The sequence below is a fragment of the Mobula hypostoma genome, chromosome 14, assembly GCF_963921235.1.
Source record: "Mobula hypostoma chromosome 14, sMobHyp1.1, whole genome shotgun sequence".
NCBI lineage: Eukaryota > Metazoa > Chordata > Chondrichthyes > Myliobatiformes > Myliobatidae > Mobula > Mobula hypostoma.
The window spans coordinates 37,659,350-37,679,657 of NC_086110.1; the positions used below are offsets into that span (position 1 = coordinate 37,659,350).

The following is a 20,308-nucleotide window of genomic DNA, read 5'->3' on the forward strand; positions in this document are numbered from 1 at the left end:
GCAGACATCAGGACCGTGTGCGCCTGCGTCATGATACTGGCTCAGAGGCAGACAGTTCCATGGAGTTTCCATTTGTAAGACAGCCTACAGTGGAAGCATGTCCACCAGTGACTTTGCCAGAGGGCGAGACGTTGGCAGAAGGGTTGGGGTCCCCTGAAGAGGATGGACATTCTCACACAGACACACAGACCCCTCTCATGCCCCCAACACCAGACCCACCCAAAACACCATCACCAGCGGTGCCTGCTGGGTCACCGGGGGTAGTGTGCAGATCACAGTGCACTCGTAAACCTCCTGACAGACTGAATCTTTGACAGAACAGGTTTTTTTTTGATTGAATGTTGAATCTGTCACATTTTCCACATGTTTTGTATTGATAAACTGTTGCTGAGATACGAGTGTAAGTTTTCAGGGGTATGCAAGTTAATAACACCACAGTTTTTATTTCCTAGTTTTTACATTTGGGAATGTTGGATTTTAAAGGGAGAGAAGTGTTGTAATGTGAGCATTATTAAAAGTAACTTAATACTAATTAGGATAATTGGGGGGGGGGGTTCCATTCTTCTTACTTCCGGTGTGTTTTGCATATAGTGTGCCTGCCATGCTGTACGGGTTGTCAAAAGCCTCTGTATATACATAACGGTTTTGAAGTTCGAGATAAAGTTGATTCTTTGGCATGAAGTTGTCGATTGTGCCTTTTTCAAGGTAGAAGTTACCACGGTTATCCTGAGGAATAATCTGTACCTGTGGCTATATTACATGGCATCCAGGCCTTGAGGCCCACTGATCTAGCAGGACCCAAAAGGCGAGATTATCTTGCAAAGAACAGTGTTGGGGGGGCGGGGTTGGTGAAGGATAATGATGACTGAACACAACAGATCAAAAATTGTCTAGTAGACATACTGTACGTGCTCTGTAAACCCCAAATGTGCCTCACAAAAGCTTTTTTAGACTTCTATATTACCATTAAATTGTCAGAGCCCTGGCCCCAGTCTAATATTCAATGATGAGTAAGTTACTGCCAATAGGTATTGGGAAGACTATGCATTTTCAATCTCCTCTTAACCTCTGTTCCATAGTTTACAGCTACATCCATTTCCTGACATACGTCTGAAATTCAGACTGACTATTGTATTTAATTCTGAGATAAGTGTTAGTCTACATAAGGCCATCAATATTCTCTTCTAAAAATAATTCAACTCTACACTTTCTTCAAATCATCTTCTCCTGAAACATTCAACCATATTCTTACAAAAAGACATAACTAATCCATAAGAAGGTAAGAATTAGAAGCAGGAGTTGGCCACCTGGCACATTGAACCTGCTCCGCCATTCAGTAGGAGCATAACTGATCTGGCCGGGGACGTAGTTCCACTTGCCTGCCTTTTCCCCATATCTCTTAAATCTCTTGTTATGCAAAAATGTGTCTAACTGTGTCTTAAATTTATTTAATGAGGTAGGGTCTACTGCTTCCCTGGGCAGAGAATTCCAGATTCACTACCTCTCCAAGAAAAGCAATTTCTCCTCACCTCCATCCTAAATCTATTCTTCTGATTCTTGAGGCTGTGTCTCCCAGTTCAAGTCTCACTTGCCAGTACAGACAACTGTTTTGGCTCTATCTTACCTATTCCTTTCATAATTTTATATGTTTTTATAAGATCCTCTCTCATTCTGAATTCCAGTGAATATACTGTAGTCCCAGGTGACTCAATCCCTCCTCATAGGCTAAACCCCTCTCCTCCAGAATCCACCTGGTAAACCTCCTCTGCACCGCCTCAAAGCCAGCAAGGAGACCAGAACTGCATCTAGTACTCCAGATGTGGCTTCCTCATTCCCCTGTACAGTTGCAGCATGACCTTCCTGCTGTTAAATTCAACCCCTCTGGCACCGAAGGCCAATATTTCATTTGCTTTCTTGATAACTTGTTGCATCTGCAAACCAATGTTTTGCGATTCATGCACAAGCCCTCCCAAGTCCCTCTACATAACAGCATGCTTCCAAAGAGCATGAACTCACATCTACCAATGTTGTACTCCATCTGCCAGACCCTTGCCCACTCACTTAACCTATCAATATCTCTACACAGGCTCTCCATATCCCCTGCACCATTTGCTTTTCCACTCATTTTAATGTCATCGTTAATTTAAATATGCTACACTTGGTCCCTTCTTCCAAATTGTTAATGTATATTGTGAACGGCAATGGGACAGCACCAATGCCTGTGGCATTCCACTCACCACTGACTGCCAACTGAAGAAATACACATTTATCCCAACTGTCTATTCATGATAATACATTACCCCCAACTCCAACATCCTCATCTTGAAGGTATGCAGCACTTTATTGAACACTTTCTGAAAATCCAAATGTACAACATGCACCTGCTCCTCTCTATCCACTACACTTACTATATCCTCAAAGAACTCCAATGTTTATCAAATTTGTAACAAAAGGAGTTGAAGCTATATCTCTTTAAAGTTGGGTATTCTCTTGCCAATGCTGTAATTTAAGTACCTTGGTACAGAATAGGGACTTTATTACCCTGTGGAATAGTATTGTTTCCTATTTTGATGACCATGGGATTATCTTCAATAGAACTCAAATATGTCTTGCCATCATATACTGGATCTATTCCACAAGAACATAAGAAAAAAGGAGCAAGAGTTGGCCACCAGGACCATAATGGCTGACCACAATGCTGCCCTCAACCCCTCTTTAGTGCCAATTTCCCATAAACGTCAATTTCTCCAACTTGCAAAGATTTATCTTTACACATCTTAAGTACACTTAATGATCTCGTCTCCACCGCCACGGCGGCAGAGATTTACTACACTTGGAGAAGATACTTCTACACACTTCAGATTTGAATGACCAGTCCCTCTTTTTTTGTAGCTATACTCGTTCGTGTCCGTCCCACTTGCGAAAACTTCACGATTTCCTTAAAAGATAAACAGTAATTTAGGAAAAAAGTGCATCTCCCTGTAAGTTTTATAAGACTGCTCACTTTCTTCAGGAGGGTGACTATAGTTGGATCAGGTAGCAGGAAAAGAAGTAGGCAGATACTTAAACACTTAATTATTCCCTTTCTGTAGAGGAGTTGAGTATCACCAAGACATCAGTATTTATTTGCTTATTTGCGCAGTGCTATTCCAGGGTACGACAGTGCCGGTAATTAATAGATGGTGCGAATTAGAATCCCTTCCAGCCGGGTTAAAGCAATGTAGACTTGCTCTAAGACAGCAGGGCGTCGCCATCATTGCGCCGGCTGCAGCGACTCCCCGTCAGGCACAGCGTGAACACCGCGTGCACCGGGGTTGCCGGGAGATCCCCATGGTTACAGCGCTGGACCTGCCCCCGATTCGATGATCCCGTTGGCGCCCCTCCTGACGTCATTTTTAATGCGCCGGGTTGGCCAGCATGGCGACCTCCTCTGAGATAAAGGGTGAGTGTTTCTTTTTGCTATTGTTGCGTGCGTAAATACTTTGCTTCCTTCACCCGCAACAGTGCAAGGCTAGGGTCACTGCACCAAATTCATAAAGGTATAGCGTATGGGAATAGGATATTCAGCCCATGCTGTCTGTGGTACCTACTCGTGTCGGCGCCAGGGTTACCATCCGGTCCGGCCTGGTGCTGCAGGAAATGGATAGTGAACCTGGTACCTGGTTCTGTCGCTGTCTTTTACATTATAACAAAGTCAGTAGCCATACAGGGCTCCCACAAATTTCTCAGGTTTAGAGGTCTAAATTAAACACAAACATGTTATTTTTTTCTCTATTTCCATCATTATTCATTGCTTTCGTATTGTAGAATGTGTAGGTACAGATACGGCTTCTGTGTGTACACTGTTGTTACCAGGCTTGCCTTTCAATTCATCGATTTATGTACTTGCCAGTTCCTCTTGAAATGAATGTTACCATTGACTCAACCTGCGAGTTAGCTTTAGAGAATCCTGCACAAGGACTCCAAGTCCCTTTGTACCTCAGATTTTTGCCTTTTCTCCCCATTTAAAAAAAAGTCAATACGTTTATTCCTTCTACCAAAGTGCACGACCATACACTTCACACCACTGTATTCCGTCTGCCTCTTCTTTGCCCATTTTCCCAATCTGTTTATGTCCTTCTAAAGACTCCCTGCATCCTCAGCACTACCTGCCCCTCCACCTATCTTTGTATCGTCTGCGAATTTGGCCACAAAGCCGTCAATCCATCATCCAAATCGTTAACGTTTAACATGAGGAAAAAACGGTCCCAATACTGACCCTTGTGAGATACCATTAGCCACCGGCAGACAATCAGACTAGGCCTCCTTTATTTCCACTCCTTACCTCCTGCCAGTCAGCCAATTTTCTGTCCACGCTGGTATCTCTGCAATACCATGGATTTTTATTAAGCAGCCTCATGTGCTGCACCTTATTAAAGTCCTTCCGAAAATCCAAGTACACAACCTCCACCAATTCTTTTTTGTCTTAACTGCTTGTTGTTATTTCTTCAAAGAATTCCAACAAATTTGTCAGGCTTAAAAGAAATCATGCTGACTTTGGTACCTTATCATACACCACCAAGTACCTGGAAATTTCTTCCTTAATAATGGACTCCAACCACTGAAGTCAGGCTAACTGGCCTATAATTTCCTTTGTTCTGCCTCCCTCCTTGTTGTATGTGCCTATTCATATGCCTCATAAATGTCGCATTTTTACTCCCTCCCCTCCGTGTAAAGAAGTTACTTTTCAGTTCTCTTAAATCTCTGTCCTGTGATTTTGCATCCAAGCCCTCTAGTTATGGATTCCCAGCCCTGGGGAAAAGACGATGACCGTCCACCATATCCATACCACTCATGATTTATGAACTTCTGTGAAGTCACCTCTCATTCTCCTGTGCTGTAAGGAGTAAAGGTCCAGTGTGCGTTACTTCTCCATATAAAACAGGTCCTCTTATCCAGGCAGCATCATCATTTATCTCCTGCACCCTCTCCAGCTTGACAATATCTTTCCTCTTACAGGGCCATCAGTACTACACAATACTCCAAGTACAGTCTCCCCAGTGGCTTATATAACTGCAATGTAATGTCCCTACTCCTCATCTCGATGCCCTGACTGATGAAGGCCAGCATGCTAAATGCCTTCTTCACCACCCGGACTACTTACAGCTGCTTTCAGTGGACTATGCACTAGTACTCCACGTCCCTCTGTTCCACAACTTTTATCAGTACCCTGCCATCCTACCTGGTTTCTATGTCCAACATGTATCACTGCACACTATCTAAGTTGAAATGGATTTGCCATTCCTCAGCCCATTCCCCTAACTGATCAAGATCTTTTTATAATTCATTGTAACCTGCTTCACTATCAACAAGACCTCTAATTTACAATCATTTGCAAATTTGTTAGTTGCGCCACATACATTCTACATAAATAATGAACAGCAGCCAACACTGACCCCAGGAAGGCACCCCAGTAGCCACAGACCATCAGCCTGTCTTCCTATCATCGAGCCAATTCTGAATACACCTCTTTAGTACATCAAAGCATACAGTGCGTCCGTGACCAACACAGACTGAGGATTGTGCTGAGGGCAGCCTACTAGTGTTGCTCTGCTTACGGTGCCAACGTAGCGTGTGCACAGTTCATTAACTCTTAAGTTACTGTATGTCTTTTGGAATGCGAGAGGAAACCCACATTGTCACGGAGAGAACGTTCAAACTCCGTACAGACAGCACTGGGAATTGAACCCCGGTTGATGATCGCTGATGCTGTAAAGCAGGGTTTCTCAACTGGGGTTCTGCAAGAGATCGTGATTTTTAAAAAAAGCATCATTCTTTTGAACTGTGCGCAACGCTAGTGCTCACAGAGGCGGGCAGTGACCGAGCAGCCCCATTAGCAATCTGGTTAGAGTCCTTCAGCCCAGTATGGCAGTGCACAGTAGGACCGTGTTTATTTGCTTGAGTCCATCCTCAGTTTTTGATGCAGGCTGGGCAGGCCGTTGATAATTGCTGAGCGCTGTATTGCACGGAGGGGAGGACGGTAAGCTGATGAGCATGAAGTGCATTTTCTGAGCATTGAATGGACTCGCCCAACTTGGGCTATGATGTCAGCTTCCCTCCCGAATTACTTCCCCCAACTTCCCCTTCCGTGCCACCGGCTGACTTACTAGAGTGAACAAATTCTACCAGTGTAGTAGAAAATTGGAGGGAAGTTTTCATTCTGAGGAAGGAATTTTTGCACTTCTTCACTCAGCTGTTGGCCTGCTGCTTTGCTGTTGTATACGTTGCAAAAGATAGATTGTGTAGGTTAGAAGTATTGTGAAGCTTTCATATTTTTTGCGCTTTTCATTTAGTTATTTATTATGCCATTCTTCTTATACAGTTTGTCTTTACAAATGAAAGCTACTTATCAATGGGTTTTACTTGGACTGGTGATCCAAGTTGTCCTATTCCATTGTGCCTAGTCTGTGACAAACAACTTACAAATGAGTAATGGCTCCTGTAAAATTGAAGACACGTAACTACAATCACCGCCATATGACATGTGAAAGTGCTGGTTGTTCTAAACGACTATTGGAATCTCAGAACAAACAGAGTAAAACTTTTGTTAGTAAAGTCACAGTCAGTAAATGGAATCAGGAAGCAAGTTATTTAGTAGCAGAACTTATTTCCCAGAAAAGGAAAAATCACACAGTTACAGTTAGCGCGTAAAATTATAGTGGGTAAAATGCTAGGGCAAGATGCAGTTCGAGAAATTGAAAAGGTTTCATTCTCAAATGGTACAATAAGTCAACATATTAATGACATGTCACATGATACTGAAAAGGTTTTGTGTGATAAATTGAAAGACAACAGCTTGTCTATCCTGGTTGATGAGTCAACAGACTTCACCAATAAATGTCATTTGTAAGATTTGTAAATGATGGGGAAATTCAAGAAAACTTTTTCTGTTGCAAAGAGCTGCCCGAAACAAGCAAAGGCCAAGATATATTTAATGTTTGCTCTTCATATCTGGAAACAAAAGGCCTGTCTTGGAGGAACTGTGTTGGCATCTGTACTGATGGTGCAATGAGAGGTTTGGTTTCTCTTGTTAAAAAAAGAAAATCCTGACGTCGTCACAACACACTGCTTCAACATTGCAAATAAATTTTCATGTTGTAAATAGCATTAATTAAAATCAATTTACAACAATTTAAATTAAATCCACCAAGCCTACCTTTAGAAAAATTAAATCCCATTTTGGCTTAAGCCAGTTCTTTAACAGAAATTTATTATGTTTGCCTTATGAGCTTTTAAAATTTTATGAAAGGGAAAGAAAGGGATTAATTTCAAGAAAGGTAAGCTAAGCTTAACTACCTGCTTTTTTTCAAGAAAGGTTGGCTAAAAGTCAATTCTCTACTCAAAAGAGCATTGATCATTATTTTTGGATTATTATATCTACAACTTGCTGATCATGCTAATATAAAGTGAGCTGTAGATATAATATTTTTCACGTGGGGTTCCCTGGGACCTGACAATTATTTCAAAGGTTGTTCCAGGGCAAAACGGTTGAGATAGGCTCTGTAAAGTGTTACACTAATCACTGCTCTATCGTGCTGCCCACTAAATAAAACTCTTTGGTCTATAATAGTCCCTGAAAGGCAGACACTTGGAAATTAAATTAAAATTTTTGTTTCCCTAAAAGATAAACTCAGTTAAAATGAACTCCCATCCCTCCCAACCCCTTATCATTCTCCACTTCAGCTCTTGGCAGATTTCATAATTAGTGTTCAGTAGTACATGGTACAGCGCTGGAACGGGCTCTTCGGGGCACAGTATTGTGCAAGCTAATTGAGCTAATAGTTAAGTGCCAAGCTAAACTGATCTCTTCTGCCTACACAATATCTATATACCTCACTGTCTGCACATCCTTTTGTTTAAGGGCCTCTTAAACATCTCTATTGTGTAAGTATCCAATTCCTGCCCTGGCAGCGCATTCCAGGAACCCACTACCATGTGTGTTTTTTAAAAAAAAACTTACCCTGCTCTACTTCTTTGAACTTAACCCCTCTCACCTGAAATGCTTGCCCTCTAGTATGAGAATTTTTGACCCTGAGGAGAAAATATACTGGCTGTCTACTCTTTAAACTTCTATCAAGTCTCCCCCCTCAGCCATCAGCACTCCAGAGAAAGTAACCTAAATTTGTCCAATTTCTCCTTACAGGCAGAATCCTGTTAAATTTTTCCTGCACCTCTCCAAAGTTCCACATCCTTCCTATATTTTTTCACCGAGGGTGTTTCTGGAGAGGGATTGTTGATAAGTTTAAACCTTATTTATAAATACACTCTGAAAATATGTCCTCAAAAACACGGATCTGTTTTATAATGAGAATTTTATCCCTGAAGAAAATTAATTAAAATGAGTATACAACCACAGATTAGTTCTCCTTGTGTAAAATGCCAGAAGGTGACTACCAGAATAAACAAGATGTTCTCCTCTGTGAAGCATTGCAAATATGAAACAATAACTTCCGGAATGATGGTGCAGTTCATTTTAACTAAGGTTTTCTTTCAAAGCATTGTGATTATTTTGATAGATCTCTCCTTTAGTTACTTTGAGGAATATTTATATGTTGTAATGTGAATAATTTCATTCTTTTAATTACATAAATATTCTACCTTTTAATTTTTTCTTTTATCTCCTTTTATTTGGGGATTTGTAAATAGTAGTACTTCAGCCTATGATAGTTTCAATGCGATTAAAAGAAAATGGAATCCTCTATCTGGGTGATTAGACAGGCTGTTTTGAACCTGAAGTACTTCACATCCTCAGCACATAGTACATTACACTTATTAGACCTAATCACACTGTTATGATTTGGTATAATAAATATACCACATAATGATTTTTTTTAAATCTAGCTGCTATAGATCTGGCTGTTCTAGTACAATGTAGAAAAATATGAAATGTTTCAAGCTTTAGCATTTGGAGAATAATGCCAAAAAATGTGCTCATGTAGTAGGAACACATCTGACTGTTTGGTTACAATAGTCAACGTGGCCACAGATCTTGTCAAAATGTATCTGGATTTTTTTTTAATGTGATTGTTGCTTTATAATTAGTTGAAGATGAAGTTAATTGGCAGTAAAATCAGGATTTTTCAGTTGTGAATTGATTTTTATTTCACTGAACTGCTCTAGCAAAATGTCTAAGGAGTTGTTTGCTTTATCTTTTCAGTCAGTAAATGCAATGTGTGTGTTCATTTCAGCAAATGACAGAAATGAAAGCTTCAAAAACCTTTCACTCCAAAGAATAGTCATTTGCAGGAACAGCCAATATTATTTGGGATTTATTTAGATGTTTTTAATTTGTTTTTGGCAAATGCACATAAAAATTTGGAATTATATAATTTGCCAGATATGTTGCATTGGGCTTAAAGCTAGACCAAAAGTTACTTTGCTTCTGTTTCCCCATTCCACCCACTAAAGAGGTACTGGGCTAATCAGGTCCATTCATATGTGATAACTTACCTTTCAGTATTTTCCAGCATTTTCCTAGAAATGTAATAAAATCTTTCTGATGATTCAATTAGTGCAGTGTTTCCTAACCTGTTTAGCCCAACGCCCCCCACCAAAGCACTTTCATACTTGCCAATGCCCCTCTTAGGCACAATGTACTTGCCAGCACCCCTATAATGTAAAAACATGTCTACCATATGCTAACATGAGAGAAATGATTCTGCTTTAAATTTTTATTTGTCTTTAAATCTAGCTTACATGGTACCTGAGCGCTGTAAACCAGCTTTGATATCAATGTGATCCTTGAGCTTGATAGTTTTGAAAGCTTGATGGTTCAAGTCGTGAAAGCAAAATCCTTAAGTCCCTACGTGTAACAAAGTCCAAGTAGTCTCTGTTTTTTGTGAGTTTGTGGTTCACCGTCCTGAAGCCTCTTTCAACTAGATAGGAGGATGGAAATGCAATGAAGAGCAGTTTGTCTCTTCTCCAAAGACCAGTAAACCTTCGTATGACAATGTAGCCACATGCCACAAAAGCCGACTTTTTTGAAAAGCATTTTTGCTTCATCATTCTGAATTTTGATAATTTCTTCTTGTAAGCTCTCTTCCTGTTCTTCCATCTTGCAAGGAAATGGGTTAATTACCCAGCCAGGAATTTCCAGATCGTTCAAATCCTTGAAATAATTCTGGAAAGTCTTCAGTGACTGCAGGTGTAAGTAGTACTCTTGCAAATCACCGTCTGTGAAAGAGAGTACCGTAGTTTCCATGCAGGGAAACTGAGAACATTCTTCTCCCCAATGCTTTGCTTATATATTTCCAATTTTGTGATAAAAGTGGACCCTGTACTTTTTACCTGGATTAAATTGAAATTCTTATCCTGTAGTTTCATATTTAGAATATTCAATTTGTCATACAAATCAGCTAGATCTGCTGCATCTTCACATAGAAGTTCAATCTTGTTTCCCAAGCGCTTCTCGACTTTGAGCAAAAATTCAACCACAGCATCAAAAAGATCAAAGAAACATGTTAAGCAGCAGCCTTTTGACAGCCAACGCACTTCAGTGTGAAGAAGCAAGTCTTCAAACACTTCATCATTGTCTTGGCATAATCATTGAAATATTCGGCTATTTAATGGATGAGCTTCAATTGTTAGCAGATATTATAAGAGTCTTACTTAAAAAAAGTTGCTGGCTGAGGTTTTTGGCTGTGAGATGATGGTGGTGAATTACACAATGCATTGCAAACAGACTTGAAATTTCTTTATTCATAAATGCCACTAAACCAGAATGGTGACCTGTCATATACGGTGTTCCATCTGTTGCACAAGAAATCATATTCCTATCAGAATACTTTTATCCTCAATATACATTTTGAGCTCATCGTAGATTGATGCTCCATTGATATTTGTTTTTAACCTTTTACAAAAGAGAATTTCTTCATAAACTTTTCTATTTTTGATAAACTGTACATATGCCATTAGCAATGCCTGGCCACGTTTAGTTGACCCATCCAGTTGTATCCGAAATTCTGTTTTTTTTTGTAGCTCTGCGCATAGTTAATGTTCAATGTCCTCACTCGTTTCATCAATATGACGAGCTACAGAGTTATTTCTCAGAGGAATTGATTTTAAAATACTCGTATCCATTTTGAGAACAGTGGTGAGCACTTCTGATACAGCAGACATTAGAAATTTTTCACCAATTGTATGAGATTTTCCATACTGCTATCAATTTGGAAGTATTACAAGAAACAATGAGACCACTATCAAGGTCATTTTTAGCTTTCTTGGCAAATGACTCGAGTGTGCAGCACTCTGCAAATGCTTCTTTCATCTTCAGGAACAGAGAGCACTACCATAAGTAGCCTTTTCAGGGTGTCTTTTATGGAAGTGTTCCTGCAATCTTGATGGCTTCATGGCTTTATTAGACAGTACAGTATTCCAAATAAGACACTTGGAGCGTCGCTGATCTGATGGGAAGGGAATAAAACCATACGCCAGGCATGTAACATTGTATTGATGCACTTTCGGTAGTTTCTGGTTCTTAGCAGGATTAGAATTCAAGGTGTCAACCACCTTCAGATTCACAGAGATCATGCCATATGTATTTATCTATCATTAACGGGGCTGAATTAAAATAAAAATGAACACAAGCTGGGAACGCCTATTGGGTGCTGACAATGGCAGTGAGTTGACATGGATGGAATAGTGTTAGCAACATGTAAAGGAACAGTGAGGTGAAGATGAAGACGATCGCAACAGTGAAAATTACGTTGACAAGAGTTTAGATTGGAATCTGAATGATAGTCAGGATAGGACTGGTGTTCGGCAAGTTACCTTTATACTATTCTAGTTGGTGCGATTGACCAAACACGTAAGGTCTTATAATCCCCAAAGATGGTTCTGGACCACGCATATGAAGCCGAGGTCACTTTGAACACCTCAAGAGGAATCCTCGGATCCTCGGGGTTGGCAGGTTCACTGGCTCTATTTCACTATTTGGTTCTGACCAGCACTGTATTGTTGTGCGATTTGTTTTCCATAGATCTGTACAGAAAGTTGGAGGGTGCATTTGACTGACCAACTATTAAGTTGCATGAACTTGTTCCATGCTGTGAGTCAAGGGAAACTGTTGCACCCTGGTTGCTAATAATGTCTGTTTGTTTAGTGAGGTCGGATGAGATTGCGGAGTTTCAGACACGTTGTGACGATGAGTGCTCATTGCCTCATGGTTCTTCCTGTGTTCCAGCACTTCATTCTTTTTCACTCTGTAAGTGCCTGCTCTACTAACGGTCGGTCAGGTCTCGTACCCCAAGTTAGGGTGTCACTTAACCCCCTCCCAACAACTCCAGTTTCTCCTAATGCACCCTTCGGATACGTAACCACCCCTGTTGGGAATCACTGATCTGGTGTAGTTACTGTGAAGAGGTACAGTCGAAGTTTCGGGCCGAGACCCTTCGTCAGGACTAACTGAAAGAAGAGCTAGTAAGAGTAAATCTCTTACTAGCTCTTCTTTCAGTTAGTCCTGACGAAGGGTCTCAGCCCGAAACGTCGACTGTACCTCTTCCTAGAGTTGCTGCCTGGCCTGCTGCGTTCTCCAGCGACTTTTATTTGTGTTGCTTGAAATTCCAGCGTCTGCAGATTTCCTCGTGTTGGTGTAGTTACTGCTCATTACGTTATTAAATCAAATAGATTAAAAACTTACTGTGTTTAATTGTGCTGCTTGTAATAACTTACCAGACAACTTCAGGTGAAAATAATAACTGTTTATTTCCAACTTTACAGATTTGCCTTGTTCACAAATTTCGTGCAGTTTTAGAGGAATTTTACACTCTTTACGTCTTTGCAACTCAATAACTACATTAATGTGTTAGACTACTTGTAGGATTTTGCACTGACATTCAATGTATTCAAACAATATGTTTTGCTTTTCCAGTTGTATGTAGCTTACATTTTGTATTATTTTCATATTTTTATTTCATAACCAAAATCATATGTCATGAAATTTATTGTTTTGCAGCAGTACAGTGCAATATATTAAAAATACTGTAAGTTTCATTAAGAAATATATAAAAAATAAGCAGTGGAAAAAGTGAGGTAATAACCCACTTTTAAAATAATTTGAAGTAACTGTATGAAAATAGCAAGCTGTCTGCTTTTGTTTACTACTGTCTTGTTACCCAGTGGTAATAAAGTTCTGTTTTTGCTTTTGAAGGAATTATATACAGCAAAATTCGTGCTGATGCAGGAGACCAGTCAGATGTTAAGGTATGCTACTCGGTGGTCACTGCCGCCCTCTTGTGTTTTTATATTGACAATCCATGAAATTGCATAGTTTAATTAGCAGTGTGTAAGCAACCTGAACTGTACTGAGGCACCTTAACAGCGATATGCATGATATATTATACACCAAAAGTTTTATTTCCAAGTACAATAATGTTAATATTCTCCTTTTTTCCACATATTATTGATTGGCCAGATCTAGTGATCATTTTGTTTCAGGCTCTTTGCTCTGCAGCTTTAGGCTTCACTGTGACTTATATTGTTTTGCACCATTTTATTTCTAATTATATATTTAATACAGCAATGATTGTGTTTGTTGAATGTTAATAGTGAATGAAATTTATAAAATTATAGGAACTTATGATCTAGAAGGAAGTTATTATATTAGTCCATGCTAGCCAAAAAAAGAGAGAAGGGTCCAGCCTAATTCTACTTTATAATGTTGATCCATCAGCATGTAAGCTTTGGTATTTGGAGTGCTCATCTCTTTTTTTTAAATGTTATGAGGATTTCTACCTCCTCTACGCTTCCATACTGTGAGTTCCAGATTCTCAACATTCTCAGGTTGACAACAAAATCCTCAACTTCCAAATATATTTCCTGGTATTTAAGGTCTTATGACCACTTGTTATTGCCTGTTCTTTTAAAGAAATCCTTCCTCTCACTGTGTCTGGTCTCATAATTTTAAACCTCTCAATTAAATCTCCCCTCAACAATTCTGTTGTAACAAAATCAACACCAGTCTATCCAGCCATTCTTCATAAATAAATTTCTCCAACCTCAGTAAGTTTAATATAAATCTGATCTGTAACTTTGTAGTATTATTACTTTCTTCCTTCCATATGGTGATCAGAACTGTATGCATTATACTGGTTGCAATCCAACTAGGCTGTAATGTAATGCAGCTTTTCATCCCTACTTTTATGCTTTGTGTCTCAGCTAATAATGAAAGCAATCTTATTAGACTTATTAGCTGTCATCTCTACTTGTCCTGGTATGTTCAGGGATCTGTAGACATGCATTCTGAAGTCATACCATTTATTGTGTATCTAATTGCTTTCCTTGAATACTCTACCTCACACTTGCTCTAATTGAATTCTCTCATCCACCTGCATAAGTAATTTATTATTTTTTAATACTCTCCTGTGTGCAGAACTTTCTTCCTCATTGTCAACTTCCTGTCCAAGCTTTATGTTCTCTTAATTATTGTTTCTCCATTTGAGAATAAATTATTGCTATATACCATAGAAACCAAGACACCTTGTACTGAGCTCTGTGGGGCCCTAATACAAGTAGGCCTTTAGTCCAAAACACCTCCTTCCTTTCCTTGAGCCAATTTTTGTATTCGACATTCTGCTTTCATTTGGATCCCATGTACTTTTCCGATTGGCTGGCACGTGAGTCTTCCATGTAGAGTAGATCTAAAGTGCTAATAGCATGGGCCATCCGTTTTAGAATGTATTTTTTTTTAATGGCTTAATCAGTGCTGTTTTTCCATAAGAGATTCACATTGATGTTTCTGCCTAACCTTTAACTTGCTAAATGATAATTTATTCTATGTTTCAGAATTTTTCCTCAGTAACTTGCCTATCATCAATGTCAGACAGACTGACAAAATGAGTCTATACATTTCTCTCCCTTTTTGAAAGAATGATACCATGTTAATAACTACTACTTCTGTAAAAGAGAGAATTGAAAAATTCTGGTTAAAGCATCTGCTATTTGATCCTTTCTTTATAGGGTCAGAGAGCACTACAGCACAGAAGCAGGTCCTTCATCCCATGTAGTCCATGCGAAGATTCATTTCTTCCAAATATGCTTATTTGTCCAATTTTGAAGATGCCAAGTTCTTTAATATTTCTTGCTTCGTTGTTTTCAGTGTTCCACATGCTTCCTTCTAAACCAGAATATATGTGTTATATCCCTCTTTTGTGAAGATAGTTGCAAAATATAAGAACAAGGGAAGTGGGAGTAAAAATAGACAATAAAGCCTTTGATCCTATTCTGTAGTTGATCTGATTGTTGAGCTCAATTCCACTTCCCTGCCAGATTAAGGTGATCCTTGATTCCCTTATGCTCCAAAGATGAATGTGCCTTGGTTTTATCAGGTTTCCCCACAGACTGAATACCTTCTGAATCTCTAATAGACTGTGTGCTTCTTTTTGTTATAATCTTCCACTTAATTTCTAAACCATCTTTTGGGTTTTACTTTCCAATATTTTTATATCAAGGTTCAATTGTTTAAAAATTTGCCCATGTACTTCTTACACTACATCTTTTGTTAATCAAGCCAGTATCTTTTGTTTGGGGGTTGCAATTGTCAATCTTCTATTTTCAAAATTTTCAAATATTCATAAATTCCTTCTGACAGCTGCCAGAAGGCAAACAATCTGCAAAGTTCGTCGCATCCTTTCTCCAATCCAGTTTACCGCAATTAAGCCCTGAGAAAGTTAAGAATTATTTGTATAAAAATATTACTCTTGTTGGTGTAACAACAAAGTTCAAGAAAAAGAAGAGGAAAGCAAAGTGTTTATCTGCTAAAGAAAGACGGGAATTGAGGCTATTTGAGCTCAAGCCAGAACAACAAAGGTATGCTTGCTTTATTTATATTAAAATATTTGTCTCCATTTGATTTTTATGTAATTTTGTAGATTATTTTAAGAAGCAGAAAAATACTGAAGAAATGTGTATTCTATTTAAAATCTGTATGTGTGTGTTGTGTATCAGGTTATTGGGTTCCTGTAAATTCCAGCTTTAGCTCTCATTCACTGATTGGAGTTTCATCATCTAGTATCTGGATGACATGTCCAAGATTCCACAGAGATGTACTTTATTCTAAATAGAGTGGATTCCAGTTAATGGAGCCATCAGTTAATCGGGACAGCCACTTATTTGGAACAAATCTTAAATAACAAATACTAGTCGAGACAATAGCTGAGATTCCCTTTGTTAATTTGGGATACTATGCCGCTTAATTGGAATGGAAACAGTTACCGAAAAGTTTCTAACTAGCATCAGTCGTGTGTACTTGTGTGGCCATTAGACACTACACCATGCTTAGACTGATCAATTTTTAAATAACATCAGTGGTATGTGCTTGTGTTATGTTATCCATTTGGGCTGACAGATACCAATTCAAAAAGCAGTGCCTTTTGATCATTTTGTTCTTCAAACAAATTCAGACAGTTGTCAAGAAGCCACAAAAAGATTTGACACTACCCAAAAAAAAATTACCTCACTGGACCAAGTTAAAAGCCATCTGAACTTGAGCTAGTGACTACACAGGATGCCAGGAAATTTATTGTTGACTTATGACACTACATGCAGTAAGGCAATGAAGGCAGTCCATTACACCGGACAACAATTTTTTTTTCAAAGGTGTTGCTTCCTCAGGAATTTTTTTTGTTTTGCTTATGATAGACTGATTGAAGCTAAATACAACTATATCTTCACACTACTTGTATCATGTGGGAATGTGGAGAAACAAGAAATTAACTTCCATTGAGTTACATGATGGTGCTGATGCTTTGCAATAGTTCAACTAAGCCAAAAAAAAAGTTCTGATTGATGATTTTCGTTTGTACTCAGTGTCCAACAATAATCAGCCAGCATTGATGGATTCCAGTTGCTCTGATACTGTTTCGCCATGACCGCAACGTCTGGTGAAACCTTATACCATGCTCGTCACTGACAGTGCCAGGATTTGCAGAGAAGTCTAAACGAGAATAGAGAAAATGAATTTTTAGTGATATGTTGCCTTCATGGCTTTATATGCTTGAAGCATGTTGTCAACTAGGTACACGTAGTTTGGTGCTCTGTAGTTGCCAAGAAAATTTTCAACACCTTTGAATGCCTTCTGTGCTATTCCCACTAGAAGTCCTTTGTTAATCTTGGCATCAGTTATGAATTGAAATAACATATATGTTATTGAATTTGTGTTTGAGCCTACTAGGGGATCAGCTAGGTTGGATTGAGTATAATTTATTTTTACTACAAAAAGATAACCTCTCACTAAAGATTAAACAAGATTGGGAGAGAGAACTTAATATGACTTTTGTTAATGAAGACTGGTCGCGAGTTTTGAAAATGGTTAATTCTTCTTCGATATGTGCCAATCATTGTTTAATTCAGTTTAAAATTGTTCACCGCTATTATTTAACAAAGGAGAGGCTATCCAAAATATTTCCTAATATAGATATTTACTGTGATAGGTACAAAAATGAAGTAGCTACTTTGTCACATATGTTCTGGTCATGTCCCTCGTTGAAATCTTTTTGGAAATCTTTATTTTCTACAATTTCTAAAGCTTTGAAAATTAATTTACAACCTAATACATTGACTGTTCTATTTGGAATAGTTCCGCATCATATTCAGGGTATTTCATTTTCAAACCAACATGTAATTGCATTTGTTACGTTGTTGGCAAGAAGAGCTATTTTATTGAAGTGGAAAGATACCTCTGCTGCTACACTAACTCAATGGTTTTCCCAAGTAATGTTATGTCTTGGTTTGGAAAAAAATTAGAAGTAGAACTTTTGATCCCCAATTTGATTTTGAGAGAAGGTGGGGCTCTTTTGCTAAATATTATCATTTAATTTGAATCAATTTACATAATTTCCTTCCAATTTTATGTTATATAAATGAGATTTGGTGGTTGTTGTTTTCTTTTTCTTTTTATATATATATATGTATGTCCATACCGATTCGTTATTCAGTCGGAGAAAACACTCTGAGGCCACGTTTTCGCTTGATCAATTCTTTATTTAATTTGATCCAAGGAGAGGTAACCACCATATGCATCTGCAGCGTCTGGCAATCAACTCTGCCTAGCACGAGTACAAGGTTACATTTATACCCAAAAAAAAAAGGTTTCAGTTAGCACCTGTTTCCCCTGTCCACGCTTATGACGGTTTTGTGGTTAGCAATTTCATCATGGTCACAATAGCTTCACGTGCAGAGGTACAGGTCAGTAAGCGCTTCTGTTCTAAGAGATGGGCATGCAGTTGCAACATCCTAACCGTGCCTGGTTCTGTTGTCTAGTTCACGCCCCTGCTATATTTTCCAGGTCACATACACCATTTAACTCATCCTATTCTGTACTCTAACCCCCTTTTCACTTACACATTCCCTCCTTTTATCATCTCAATGATAACCACCAATATCATGGAAATCCTCAGGTATCGGTTCAAGCAGCTCACCGGCTTCTACAGGGTTCTTCACTACCATCATTGGTTTTGCCGGCATTAAGTCCCCTAGGGAGGCCATCATTCGGTTCAGAACACACTTTACTACGGCAATACAGACAAAAATTCCTATGATAGCCGTTAGTGCATAGATGACACCATTAATCAACCAGTCCATCCATGCTCCTAATCCCTAGTTTCCCCATCCTCCCCAGCCTATTACTTGGTTAATTTATCCTAATTGTTCAACTATTTGGTTCACATAGCGTATTATGTTTGCAGTGGCATCGTCCAGGCCCATTATGCATTGGTCTTTTACGATAACACATACCCCACCTTCCCTCGCAAGGAGATAATCAAGGGCATCACGGTTCTGCATGGAGAAGAGGCGTAGTTGGCTAAGGTTGTCCGTTATGAGCTTTAATGCCCCCCGGGTGGCATTTCCAAGACTTGTGAGGCCGCAAGCTAAGCAGTTCCTATTGTGGGCCGCCATGACTGCTTCAGAAGCCCCTAGGGAGAAAAAGCTGGCCACCCCATACCCAGCCACTTGTCCCGGGGTGAGGGTAGTCAGTTTCCAGTAGTCCGCGCAGAACTCTTGGGAACCCTCTCTCTCAAGTCTTGCAGGTGGCGCTGCCAGGGGCCTCCAGGCCCGTGGGTAGGGAACCGCAGTGGGGAAGAAGGTGCCATAGGCCACTGAGGAAGGATAGGGGTATTCCAGGAAATTGGTGGCCGTGCCATTGTAGAAGAAGAAATACCCCTGAGAAGTGTACAGGGTTTCAGTACATCCCTTGGCTGTCATCAGATACCCATGGTCCTTCCAGGCACTTGGGCTTTTACTGGGAGGACAGGAGGCCCATTTGGTCCCCTCGATGTAGTCCGGGCGGGGGAGCAGGTGGTTGTAGACTCGGAGGTGTGTGCGGTTTCCTTCTCCGCATAGAAGGTGTGTTCCCCGGGACAAGGACACACAAGGACAAGGACAAGGTGACACTTTGCCCTTTGATCGAGGGGTGACACTGCCTTCTTTCGCAGACATCGTATAGGCAGGCGAGGGGTGTGCAGGCAAAAATGTCGGAGCATCCCCATCCTGTCCTGTTGTAACAGTTCTCATAGCCTGGGCCTCCCCGCAGGGGTTTGGGGTTGCCCTCCCACCAGAGGTCTCCCTTTAACCATTCCGTACTGTAACGGTGGTCGCTACTTGTCCATGTAATGTTAGCCGGAGGAAATAGTCTGCCACAGGGGCCTTGGTGGGGTCAGAGGTGAGTTTCACCCTCTTTTCCTTAGGCAGGGTACTGTCGCGGGGGACGCACCGGAAAGGTTGGTAGGTGCAGTCCCAGTGTGGGAAGATAGTGAATAGGGAGGAGACACTCGTGGGGGGAGGATAACAGACGATAGTGGTTCCAAATATCGTCTATGTACCTTTTGAAAGTAATTTTCACTGATATATCCCAAGGTTGGGGGCCTTCCAAGCGTGGAGCTTTCGGTGAAACCCCAATTCCTTCTTTTTTCTCAGGGTGCCCCTCTTTGAGCCGACTAAGGATGTTGAGGTCCCTTTTAGGGCTCCCTGGGAACACCTTCCTTTATAGGACTGGTTTTCTAGTTGGTTCTCCATTCAGTTCCTTCTGCAGTCAAAATCAAACCTGCAACTTCGGTACCGACATGGGAGGACGCAAGAGTTCCTTCCGTCCAGGACTAGCCCAGTGGTCCGGTTGCTCGAGCTTTCTGGTACAGTAATTGATCTTGGTAATGTTCCATTCCACTAATTCATCATCCCCGTCACCCTCACACATCAGAACATCCTGACTGCAGAGATGATATACCCTATTTTCCTGCTCTGTATCGCAGGTTTGTACTCGTCCCCTGATCCTACCCGT

General features: G+C 40.0%; 1 protein-coding gene across 1 annotated transcript in view; it reads left to right on the plus strand.

Annotated features, from left to right (window-relative positions):
• The first annotated feature begins 3,372 nt into the window (after nucleotides 1–3,372).
• pop4 (POP4 homolog, ribonuclease P/MRP subunit) overlaps nucleotides 3,373–20,308 on the plus strand; it is a 39,754-nt gene continuing 22,818 nt past the window's right edge. Inside the window, exons 1-3 of the mRNA XM_063066945.1 lie at nucleotides 3,373–3,442; nucleotides 13,187–13,239; nucleotides 15,626–15,843. Of these exons, the coding sequence (XP_062923015.1) occupies nucleotides 3,418–3,442; nucleotides 13,187–13,239; nucleotides 15,626–15,843 (296 nt within the window). The 5' untranslated portion in view covers nucleotides 3,373–3,417. The remainder of the gene's footprint in view (nucleotides 3,443–13,186; nucleotides 13,240–15,625; nucleotides 15,844–20,308) is intronic.